Consider the following 13,075-nt stretch of genomic DNA (forward strand, 5'->3'; position numbering starts at 1 on the left):
AACCTCCGCCTCCTGGGTTCAGGCAATTCTCCTGCCTCAGCCTCCTGAGTAGCTGGGACTACAGGCACGCACCACCGTGCCCAGCTAATTTTTTGTATTAGTAGAGACGGGGTTTCACCATGTTGACCAGGATGGTCTCGATCTCTTGACCTCGTGATCCACCCGCCTCGGCCTCCCAAAGTGCTGGGATTACAGGCTTGAGCCACCGCGCCCAGTCGCTGAAGTCTCATTCTTTTGCCAGGCTGGAGTGCAGTGGCACCATCTTGGCTCACTACAACCTCCACCTCCTGGATTCAAGCGATTCTCCTGCCTCAGCCTCCCAAATAGCCAGGACTACAGGCAAATGCCACCAGGCCAGCTAATTTTTGTATTTTTAGTGGACATGGGGTTTCACCATGTTGGCCAGGATGGTCTCGATCTCTTGAGCTCGTGATCCGCCCTCCTGGGCCTCCAAAGTGCTGGGATTACAGGCGTGAGCCACTGTACCCGGCCTCAGACTTATTTTTTAACCATTTATTTAGTTGTTTTGCTCATATACTTTTCAAGATAATAAAATATGTAAGCATGAACTCACTCCCCTCCCCATACTTAAATAATTCTTGAAAAATAGTGAAATACGTTTAGTCTAAAGTACCTGAATGCAGAGAAATGCCTTCAATTATCAATGTTTGAAGTCAAACACTCAAAGCAATAAATTGGGTTTTTATGGTTTTATCTTGTCTTGAACTCCTGGCCTCAAGTGATCTTCCTGCCTCAGCCTCCCAAAGTTCTGGGATATAGGTGTGAGCCACAATGCCCAGCCTCAAGGTGTATTAATATGATAGATTTAAACTTAGATAAAATTTTTATAGTTTTTAAACATATTTTTTAGTTGGTACTCTGTACTGTTGACTTTTCAAACCTCGTGTAATAGCATTACATGAGGATTATCTGTTATCTCTGTTAGAGTATATGAAAGAAGCATAAATGTTTTTCCCCTCTTTGGTTTTTCAGGTTCTTTATAGAGTTGGAAGCAAGACATCAGAATAATATCTTCATCGATGATATAAGTGACATTGTGGAAAAACACACAGCATCCACATTTGACCCATATGTGAAATACTGCACAAATGAAGTCTACCAACAACGAACACTACAGAAATTGTTGTAAGCAATGTTGAATGCTACAGTTTTAATAGTCTAACCTAGTTTTAATTAGGCTACATTGACAAATTAATTGATCTTTTGAATTATATTTAGAAATGCCTCCTGATAGGCTATTTCCCAGAAATGTTTAAGAGCATGACTTTTAGGGTGAGGGTGTTTAAGTAGAAAGATGTAGTGTGTAGAGAATTTTCTCTTTTAAAATGATAGTTTGTTATTGATGTTGTCCTTGTTTATTGTTTGTTTGTTTTTAATTGCTGCAAGACACAGAGGTGGTCCTCACTCCAAACCCACAGTCTTCTAAGCTTTTAACTGGCAAAAAGTGGTTTTCCTGAGACCTAGAGTGGATTCTTGAGTAGATTGAGCTAGAAGCTAAGATTCAGGGTTTTCTCTACTATTCTAATCTCTCTCCATTCAATTGATAATGATAATATTTTTTTTTATAAAAATTGCCGATTATTCCCCCCCACCGGGTAGTTAGAGTTGAGGAGAAGGAAGTTCTGAAGGAAAGCAATATAAAAAAATAATGTTCTTGAAGATTTCAGTTGTGCAGAAAAAGACTCAAACATTAGATTTCCCACCACATCTTTTCTTTTTGTCCTTTTTAGATTACTGAGAGTTTTGATGTGATATGTATGTCCTCTGTGTCCTTAAGAGAGTCAGCTATTGTTCAGTAATGCCTATATGTCTTTTAAAGGGTCCTGTTTATCACAAGTATCTGTTACAGCACAGTTGTGCACTCCTGTAAACCCAGTTTGGGAGCTTAATGGCTGTTATCGTTCTCACTCGCTCCTGTGAGGTGTGGCATTTATGACCATAGTGTGAAGCTTTAGTCAACTGCTGTGCAAATATGTGAAACCTCTATGGAGGAGAAGGGGTTGAGGGTGATTAACTTATGGCTGCTTGGAGAAATAGTCAAAGCCTCCAAGCTGGTAAGAGGGGCTGATGATGGCCCCCTTTCTCTTCCACAACTTCACGACATTTTCATATAGCCAGGGTGGAAAACACACAGCTGCCAAGCCTAAATGAGATTTTTAGTATAAAGCAGGGTTTGTTTGCAGAATTGACATTTGGGACTGGATAAGTCTTTGTGGTGGGCTGTCCTATGCATTGTAGAATGCTTAAGGGCATCCCTGGCTTCTATCTGCCAGATGCCAAAAATGTCTCCAGACATTGCAACAAGTCCCCTGAGGGTAAAACCACACCCATCACTTCCCCTCTCCACAGAGGTTGCTCTGTAACTGTTAGAGAATGCAAATTCATATCTGAAAACAAAGTCTTGAATTAGAGATAAATTTGGGTTTCATTTTGTTTTGCAGGAGTTAAAAAAGATCAGTAGGTACTGCTATACATCATGTGACTCTTAAAGGTTCTTATCTTAATGATTGTAATGATAACATCATCTGCACTTTCACATGGGAATTAGTTGTGTTTTCAGGGCCTTTGTTGCAGTTGATGTGAATCTGAGGTTAGAACAGTGCCTTTCAATTCTAGTTGCATGTAAGAAATGCCCTGGGGCCTGGAAATGAGCAAATATACAGTTCCCAGAGTCCATCCCAGGCTATTTAATCAGAAGCTTTGGAAGGTGAGGGAGGGGACTGGGACCTGAGTGATTTACATATGCAACTAGTTTAGAGTTTGTTTTTGTTTTGTTTTCTTAACTTTCTAAAAATCTCAAAGCTTTCAGCAAAAGGAAACTTAAAACTTCTCAACCTGAGAAAAGTGGAAATGAAATGTTTCTGTATAATTTCTTTTCATTTGCTATTCTGGCATTCTCCCCCTCCTGCTTTTAGTAGCAGCCTTGAACCAAATTATTTAATTTTCAAAATAACATTTTAAAAAAATATGACTGCTATTGCCACTATCCTGCTTCCTCCTCCCCTCATGGGAGTATCATATCCATCTACCTTCTGCCCTCCTTGCCTTGGAAAGTGGCAGTGGAACTCTCTAGAGCTTCTCGTAGGATGAAGTGAGAACAGAATGAGAAGTGAGGGGACAAGAGTATCAGATTTAACATTAGCAAATTTAGGTTTGAGGTCAGGTGCGGTGGCTCACGCCTGTAATTCCAGCACTTTGGGAGGCCAAGGCGGGAGGCCAAGGCCAGAGACTAGTCTGGCCAACATGACGAAACCTTGTCTCTATTAAAAATACAAAAATTAGCTGAGCGTCATGGCGCACATCTGTAATCCCAGCTGATTGTGAGCCTGAGGCAGAGAATTGCTTGAACCTGGGAGGCAGAGGCTGCAGTAAGCTGAGATCGCACCACTGCACTCCAGCCTAGGTGACAGCGAGACTCCATCTCAAAAAAAACAAAACCTGGGTATGACTTCTGCCTTTACCTGTTACTAAGTCATATTTACTCAGTGAGGTAGGCACCTTTCTGCGTTCCATTCTCTTACTGGAATCCCTATCTGGTCTTCCTTAAAAGTTATGCTGGTGGTTCCACATGAAAGAATATATGTCACAGTATCTCGCTAAGTTTCATTAAAATGTTACAGCAGCACTAATACTTTCCTTACATTAACAGGAGAAAAAGAGGACTATTTTGACATGTCAAAAAGTTTCTGTCTCAGGAAGAGGATCTTTGTGGCCTAAAGCCTCTGAAGTCCAATCTGACTGATAATTTCTTATGTCATTGTCTAGGGCTGGAGAAGTGGCTTAAAACATTATTTATGATCTTATTAATGATACGTGTTTATAGATGATCAGATATAAGGCCTAGTCTGTATACTGATTTATGGCCTATATGCTCACCATTATGTTACCGTGCCTTCTTCATTTGCTTACCTTCTGCTTCTGTAAGTTTCTAACTCACACATGTTTTGCCTTATTGTTAATACTGTTAGGTGAAATCCACATCTTATTATATTCAGCCTTGAATATAAAAGGCAGACAAGCCATTTGTATTTGCCTGTGTAATTTGTGTTTAGGATGTTTTCATATATTTTTAAATAGTTGATGCTCTATGTATTTATCACAGTATTTTGTAGTACATTTTTATTTGCTCCTTAATTTGAGGAGGAAATATTTTGAAGTTTCTCTTTTCTTTGTTTTCCCTCAGAGCTACCAACCCATCCTTTAAGGAAGTATTGTCAAGGATTGAGTCCCATGAAGACTGTAGGAACTTACCCATGATCTCTTTTCTCATTCTCCCCATGCAGAGGGTGACCCGCCTTCCCCTGCTGATGGATGTAAGACATGACGGTGGCTTTTTTCTCTGTGGATAGCTGTGCTTCTATGAATCTGATTAAGAATATTATTCTTATTCCACTTAAATTGATGCATATTTAAAGGTCTAAAAATCCCCCAATCAAGTGAGAAGGTAGTGTTTGTTTGGAAAGTCTCACCTGTATCTGATAGCTCTGGAAATTGTATTTCATTTAGGCTTCCGTGGTCATTCTAAAGAAATTGGATCTCATCACCCACTTACTCAACTTTTTTTGAAATAGGAAGAGTTGTGGCTTCTTTAAGTCAAGAGGCCTGGATTCCAGTTCTAGCTAAGCCATTAGGCATGTGACCTTGAGCAACTCAGTTTCTTTGGGCCTAAGCTTCCTCAGACTGATCATTGAGATCCCTTCATCTATAATATTCCAAGGTACCCTGGGGCTTCCATTTCATACAGGAGTGAGAGTTTCTTCACCATGACAAAGCATAGTATTGCTTGTATTATGCATTTTACAAAGTGAGTGAGGAAAGCCCAGCATCCTTCTTGTGTTAGGCAGCATTCATGAAGAAAGCAAGTGTTTGACTTTGAATGATGACAGTACATGAGTGGGGCAAGTGAGTAGCCTGCTTAGTAGTACGTGCAGCTGGAAAGACAGGTAGGCCATGGGCAGGAGGACCTGCCACTGGCTGCACTGGAGCTGCTGAGGCAGCAAAAGAGAAAAACGGGACGGCTCGACAGAGGTCTCATTCCAGCAGTGGAGCACAGAGTGTCTTTTTGATCCAATTAGAAAATATTTTGTTACAATCTTACTTTAAAATGGGATCACAATGTTGATATAAGGTCAACTTTTTACATACCTGATTTTTACTAATCAAAACAAAGTAAAATATATGTTAAAAATTATGATTAAGGTTACAGAGTAAATTTCACATTCTGTATCCCATTGTAAATTCTAAAATATATTCTTTTAAAATTCTGAAATTTTGAAATGTGTAAAAGTGTGGGATCGTGAGCATTTAGTTGACTGCTGCAGTTTTGGAGAGGTTTTGTCAGATTTCAGAACTCACACCACCTTGTGCTCCTCAAGTCCACCTTGGTCTACTGCCTTCATACCTTCTCCACCCGTCACCTGTGATTCAGGAACATCCCTCCTGTGTACATATTGGGAAGCTTGCAGTTTTGAACATTTCACTTTCTGATTTTTTTGAGATCAATATTTATCATGTCTAATGATAGAATGCAGCTGAGTTATCCAAATCAAATTTTGGCTTAAGAAGGAATCTTGGTCCATATAAGGAAATGTTATTTCAAACATTACCATTTTTTTAAACAAGAAGTGAGTTCCTTGTAAATATAACGTTTATGGTAATGTTAGACTTTTGAATTTTCAGGTTGTCTTTTTCTTCTGGAAATGCATTTTATTCCTCTTTGAGAAATGGAATTTAAAAAACAAAAATAAATAAAATGCATTTTAAACATGTTTTCCAGATTTTGTATATACTGTGATCTTCAAGCCTTTTGTATCCTCTTTAATTTTGAGAAAATTACTTGTATAGAATGGGACTCCACAGTCTAACACATTATATTATACAGTGTTGGAGATTCATGCCGTGATTGCTCAGTAGGCTTTAAACTTTTTTGAGCCGCAGATCCCTTTGAGATTCTGAGTAAAACTATATAGCTTTTCTTCCCAGAGAATGTGTGTATGCACAAAATTTTACATAAAATGTCAATATATGGACTCCAGCTAAGGACACCTTCTCTCAGAGCTGTAAACTGGTATTTTCATGCTGCTTTCATACCCATTAGTGGGTCATAAAACTGATTTTTGAATTATGAGCATACGTACATTGCTCATAAAGTGGTTAAACATTGTTTCACAAAATCCTGGTTCATTTATGTGTGCCTGTGTGCTTCTTGCAGTGTAAAAGTATTCTTACAGTGGGTCATAGTCAAAAAATGTAAGAACCCCCACAGATGGTGCCCTCTGTGTTTCTCACATAGCACATAGTTAAAAATCTACATGCCTGACTTTCAGATATCTTGGCCTGGTGCTTCTCTACATTTAAGGGACTAGGACCCAGTGATTTGCCAATAGCCAACTACTTTCTACCCCTGCCTGATTGCTATTGCCTTAATCTGTTTCTCGTGTGTGGAAATCTGGCCATTTAGGCAGAATATAAATGTACTTAAAATGATGTCTCTCCAATTTTACCTCATTGGAAATTCTGTTAAGCTTGTTAATTGAAATAAATACTTTCAACAATTAAGTGGTTCCCTAGGCTTTGAATGTGTGTGTATAGCTTTAAAGTTATATGTAATCAAATTTACCGTGAATTGACCTTATTTGAACCTGATTTTACTATCACAAATGAAATTTCTCAGTATAAATATATCAACCGAAAACCTAACAGGTTCTTTTTCCCTTGCTGATTTTGTTTTTGTTGTTGTTGTTATTTTTTCTTTGAGACTCTGTTGCCCAGGAATGCAGTAGTGCAATCTCGGCTCACTGCAGCCTCCACCTCCCAGGCTCAAGTGACCCTCTCACCTTAGCCTCCTCAGTAGCTGGGACCACAGGTGCATGCCACCATTCCTGGCTAAGTTTTTTAGGAGTCTTTCCATGTTGCCCTGGCTGGTCTTAAACTCCTGGACTCAAGCAGTCTGCCCGCCTTGGCCTCCCAAAGTCCTGGGATTACAGACGTCATGAACAGCTGTGCCCAGCTGTTCTTTTTATTCATAATGTATCCTCTATAAATATAATTGCCTCTAATAATAATGATTATAATGGTGATAATTAAAGTAACTCTTATGTATTGAGGGCATACTGTATGCCAGGCACTCATAAAGAACTTTACATAAATTATCATTAACGCTTGCAACAACCTTGTGATATATTTGGCATCACCCCAGTTTTACAAATGAGGAAAGAGAGGCTTATAAAGACAGAGTTGGTGACTTGCCCAAGGTTGGATAATTAGTAAGGGGCAGATCTGAGATTTGAAACCAGGTTTGCCCATCTCTGAATTCTGTCTTCTTAACCATTTCCTGGATGGACTTGGATCCTGTGTTTAAAGATTATTTCCTGGTTTCTAAATAGATTTTAATATTATCCTCATACTCATCCATAATATTGTGTTCGGCATTAACTTTGCTGTGAGTAAGAGGATATGGCTGGACATTGGTTTAATTTACTTAATAAAATAAATAAATTAATTTTGTTCACTTTTACTTCATTACAGACTATCTGTCAAAAAACACCTAAGGACTCTCCGAAGTACGAAGTCTGCAAAAGGGCCTTGAAGGAAGTAAGCAAGGTAACTGTTGGGTGACGGTTTACTTGTAAGACAGGAAACCATTCAGTTACCTCAGAAGAAAGTATGTCTTGGCTTGATGCTGAAAACTGGTAGAGCCTCACTGCCATTTGCACAGCATTCTTTAGGTAGTTGGAAACCAAAACAATATTTGCTCTACTCAAGGGAAATTGGTATTTTTGCTGTTTCAGACAGTTTTGCTTTAAGGGCCAACAGATACCTCTTTTTCTTTTGGTGGCTGATAGCTGTTTATTCATTTCTGATTCAGTAAATGTTTATTGAGTGTCAATCACTGAGCCAAGAATGATGCCAGTTCTTGGAAATGCAGTGATGAGTGAGACACGTGTGGCCACTGCACTCATGGAATGTGCAGTGGAAAGAGGAAGGCAGACGCTGAATAGAGTTACAGTGAAGGGTGGTGGGTGATGTGATAGAGAAGGCCAGAGTGGTGTCTAACCTGAGACCTAACACAGGAGTGGCTGTGAGCCCAGGATTGGGGAAGAGTGTCCCAGGTATGTGTAGAGATCCAAAGGCAAAAAAATATTGGCGATTTTGAAGAACTGGAATGTTCTTTATGTGACCAGAATGCAATCTGAGAGACAGCACTAGGGAACCAGTTGTGTGGGTCCTTGTTATACATACTAGGCTGTTGGGTGCCTTATTCTAAGTTGATGTAGAGGCTAAATTCATGTGTTATGAAGATGATAGTGGGAATGGGACCAGTTCTGAGGCCAGTGGTAGTTGATTAGGCTTCTATCAATGCGATAGTTTGGTGGTGAGAAGTCTGCCTGTATACTGGGAAGGTAGGCTTGGAGACTGATTGGGTGAGCACATTTCAGGACAGAAGTCAAGGAATATGTCTCTGGCTTGGGCAGCAAGGCGGATGCTCTTCTTCATCTATAACATGAACATAGGGAAAAGTGAGTAAGTTCCATTTGGGTCACGTTGTCATTGAGATTCCTGTAGAACACCCAAGTTGGCTAAATAAACAAGTCAGGAGCTCAGAGAGGAAACTGAACTGGAGACATGGATTTGAGAATCATCAGCATATGGACAATAGTTGAAGCTGGGAGAGTGGATGAGGTTACTTAGGGAAACTGTGTGGAATGAGAAGGGCAGTGAGCCTGAGGAATGACCATGAAGAATTCTGGCATTCATAGTCTTATTTAGGAAAAAGGAGCCAGCAGAGGAAACAAAGAACAAAACTAATAGCTTGGCAAATGGCAGATAGTTTGGTGGTCAACTGTTGTATGCTCCTGAAAGATAAAGTGAGATAATGATTGAAGTTTTCCTTGGGTTTATCATCAGGTAGGTTATGTACTGGGGTTGGTGGTTGTGGGGAGGGTACTTGAGTTGAGTGTACTGAGAAGTGACAGGGAGGTGTGAATATACAGCCAGCCAGCAGTGGTAGCTAAATGTCTAAGATTCAGAGAGGGGAAAGAGAAAGAGCTGTAGCTGAAAGGAAAGTGAGAGAGGGTCTTTGTTAGTTTATTTGTTTAAAGATTAGAAAAATGTAGGTAGGGTTAGCTACTGACAAAAATATCTAGCTGAGAGGAAGCAATAGAAGGCATAGGTGTCACTGAGGATACTGTATGAGGTTGGCACAGGAGCAGAGATAATGGTAGCATCAGAAGCTTCCTAAATGTCTCCAGTTACATAGCCCTTTGTGAATTTGGTATGGCTTTGTACCGCTTTACTATGAAGTACTATTTCTTTTAGTCAATTTTACATCAAGTCATCATTTTACTTATCCTCATCCTTGCCAATAATAATTAGAAAATCATGGGTTTTATAAGCTAGTTTCTTTTTTTTTTTTGAGACAGGGTCTCACTCTGTCACCCAGGCTGGAGTACAGTGGCATTATCTTGACTCACTGCAACCTCCACCTCCCAGGTTCAAGCAGTTCTCTGCCTTAGCCTCCCGAGTAGCTGGGATTACAGGTGCCCACCACCATGCCTGGCTAATTTTTGTATTTTTAGTAGAGATGGGGTTTCACCATCTTGGCCAGGCTGGTCTTGAACTCCTGACCTCGTGATCCCTCAGCCTTGGCCTCCCAAAGTCCTGGGATTACAGGTGTGAGCCAGCGTGCCCAGCCGCTAGTTGTTTATTTTTCTAACATACATTTTTATATTAAGAGTAAGTGTATCTATGGCTGGGCATGGTGGCTCATGCCTGTAATCCCAGCATTTTGGGAGGCCAAGGCTGGTAGATCACCTGAGGTCAGGAGTTTGAGACCAGCCTGGCCAACATGGTGAAGCCCCATCTCTACCAAAAATACAAAAATTAGTCGGGCGTGGTGGCGGGCGCCTGTAATCCCAGCTGCTCGGGAGGCTGAGGCATGAGAATTGCTTGAACCCAGGAGGCAGAGGTTGCAGTGAGCCAAGATCACATCACTGCATTCCTTGCACTCCAGTCTGGGTGACAAGAGCAAAACTCCATCTCCAAAAAAAAAAAAAAAAGTATGTGTATCTGTGAGCCACTTAAATTCATCTCTTTGTCCCACTGGTGATCTGCACACCTATTTTGGGAATGGTAAATAAAAAAAGCCTGACGAGTGAGAAGTTACGCAAGGTACTACTGCCAGTTGCTCTTCCTCCAAGACCTCAAGTTTTGTGCTACCTTCCTCGAGGAGGCGTGGGGAGGGTAAGGGGGAAAGTTTTTGGGAGAAACTACTAGAGAAGTTCTAGTCTTGGACATAAATGAGATTTTGACAAGTTTTGCCTGTTTGTTACCAAGAAATTGATGTAAAATAATTTGCAGAGAGAAAAAAAATAGGAACATACTAGTAGTTGATTATTGAATTGAACCTAGAATCTTAATTTTTTTCAAGAATTTTACATTCGAGTTACAGTAGATTGCTACATTCCTTCAGGCATCTCTTGTTCACTTGATTGCATACTGGTTCTTTCAGGAAAGACTGGCAAAAATGTAATAGACTAGTGAATTGCTTTACCTTAATACTGTAAGTATGTAAAAGGCTATCATGTGAAGTGATACCATCCCAGTGACTTGCTTTCTCTGAAGGGCATCTTTCCTTTCTCTCTATTGAGCATGAGTCGTAAATATTTGAATTATTCCCTCAGTCTCCCAGGGTTACAGAGGGATTGAAATCATTAATATAGTCAGCTCAAGAATTAATCTTCTGTTTTATTTGTGAAGGTTACGGATGAGGTTGTATAGATTCTGGGAAAACAATATGATTATTTTCAGCAGGAAGAGTGTGCATAGAGAGCGTTTACGGTTCAGAATGAAAATGTAGAACTACATTTGTTTGCTTTACCTAAAATCAGAGAAATTGGGAGGTCCCAGTATTTTATTTCAGAGAGTTAGATTTGGTATGTTGAGGCCCAAGTTTTTAGAACCAGATGCTGCCTTAATCTCTTGGGTAAGTCTCTCTAGGTAGTTACTCATTCTTGGAAAAAGTCAGACCTTTTCAGTAATTAAAATACTAATGCAGTTTATTTGCATGATGCAAATAATACTTCTTTGAAATTGCTCATGCATATTGCTGAAAAGACTGTGACAACTTCTTTAATTTAGGGCCTTGGAAAGACTTACTGACCTATCAAACAATTCAAAAACAAGAACTACAAGAAGTACATTTCTATAAAATGAAAAATGTGCTTTCCTCCTGATTTTCTGTTAACATGCTGCGGGGAGAGGATTTCTAGGGAATCTGATAATTTCCAGAGAATCCAATAATTCAGCTTATCTAGAGTGATGTGTACCGTGTAAGGAATGGTGATCAAGAGATGGTCTTATGCCAAATGAATCTTCCCTGTTCTTTCCAGCTATTTCTCCCATGGAAAGAGAATGTCTGCTTTAACTCTGACCTCATCAAAACTCTATTTAGAGTTGGAGATAGTGTTACATTATGAGCTTTTCTCCCAGAGGCAAAATAGTCAAGCTCTATTTAATCTTTTCCTATAACATACTGCTTCAGCCATTTACAAAGAAGTACATGTGTGTGACAAATGGCCAACAAACGTGAAAAAATGCTCAACATCGCTAACTATAAATGCAAATTAAAACCTCAATGAGGTACCACTTTACTCCTGCAAAAATGGCCCTAATGTAAAATCAAAAAGTAATAGATGTTGGCGTGGATGTGGTGAAAAGGAAACACCTTTACCCTGATGGTGGGAATGTAAACTAGTACAACCAGTATGGAAAACAGTATGGAGATTCCTTAAAGAACTAAAAGTAGAACTACCATTCAGTCCAGCAATCCCACTACTGGGTATCTACCCAAAGGAAAATAAGTCATTATGTGAAAAAGACATTTGCATACTCATGTTTATAGCAACACAATTTACAGTTACAAAAATAAGGAACCAATCCAAATGTCCATCAACCAATGAATGGGTAAAGGAAATGTGGTATCTATATACACCATGAAATACTACTCAGCCATTTAAAAAAATAATGACATTTGCAGCAACTTGGATGGAGTTGGAGACCATTATTATAAGTGAAGTAACTCAGGAATGGAAAACCAAATATCACGTGTTCTAATTTATAAGTGGGAGCTAAACTATGAGGATGCAAAGGCGTAAGAATGATATAATGAACTTTTGGGGATTTGGGGGTAAGGAGGGAGGGTTGTGGGATAAAAGAGTACACATTGGGCACAGTATACAGTGCTCAGGGTACACCAGAATCTCAGAAATCACCGCTGAGAACTTCTCCATGCAATCAAAAACCACCTGTTCCCTGAAAAGTATGGAAATAAATTTGTTTTATAAATAAGTAGATATGAAAGTATTTTTATTTTTTTTTAGTTAAAAATAATTCAATTATACTCTTTATTTTAAAATGTAGGGGGTTATTATTGACTGTAGTCACCCTGTTGTGCTATCATATAGAGCATATAGTAGGTCTTACTCATTTTATTTTTTGGTACCCATTAACAATACCCACCTCCTCCTCAGCTCCCCAGTACCCTTCCTAGCCTCAGGTAAGCATCATTCTACTCTCTATGTCTGTGAGTTTATTCATTTTTAATTTTTAAATCCCACAAATGAGAACATGTAATGTTTGTCTTTCTGTGTCTGGCTTATTTCATTTTACATAATGATCTCCAGTTCCAGCCGTGTTGTTGCACATGACTGGATATCGTTCTTTTTCATGGCTACATGGTACTCCATTGTATATGTGTACCACATTTTCTTTATTCATTCATCTATTGTTGGACACTTAGGTTGCTTCTACAGCTTAGCTATTGTAAACAGTGCTGCAGGAAACATAGAAGTACATCTCTTTGATATACTGATTCCTTTCTTTGGGGTATATACCTAGTAGTAGGATTTCTGAATCATATGGTAATCAATTTCTAGTTTTTTAAGGAACCTCTAGACTGTACTCCATAGTAGTTGTACTAATTTACATTCCTACCAGCAGTGTATGAGTGTTCCCTGTTCTCCACATCCTTGCCAGAATTTGTTATTGCCTGTCT

General features: G+C 39.4%; 1 protein-coding gene across 1 annotated transcript in view; it reads left to right on the top strand.

The window, feature by feature from the left end:
* ARHGEF26 (Rho guanine nucleotide exchange factor 26) overlaps window positions 1–13,075 on the top strand; it is a 133,549-nt gene that overhangs the window by 69,270 nt on the left and 51,204 nt on the right. Inside the window, exons 7-9 of the mRNA XM_012437140.2 lie at window positions 994–1,146; window positions 4,205–4,334; window positions 7,549–7,623. Of these exons, the coding sequence (XP_012292563.2) occupies window positions 994–1,146; window positions 4,205–4,334; window positions 7,549–7,623 (358 nt within the window). The remainder of the gene's footprint in view (window positions 1–993; window positions 1,147–4,204; window positions 4,335–7,548; window positions 7,624–13,075) is intronic.

Source organism: Aotus nancymaae, unplaced genomic scaffold, assembly GCF_030222135.1.
Source record: "Aotus nancymaae isolate 86718 unplaced genomic scaffold, 86718_ANA_hifiasm-v0.15.2.pri h1tg000019l, whole genome shotgun sequence".
Taxonomy (NCBI): Eukaryota; Metazoa; Chordata; class Mammalia; order Primates; family Aotidae; genus Aotus; species Aotus nancymaae.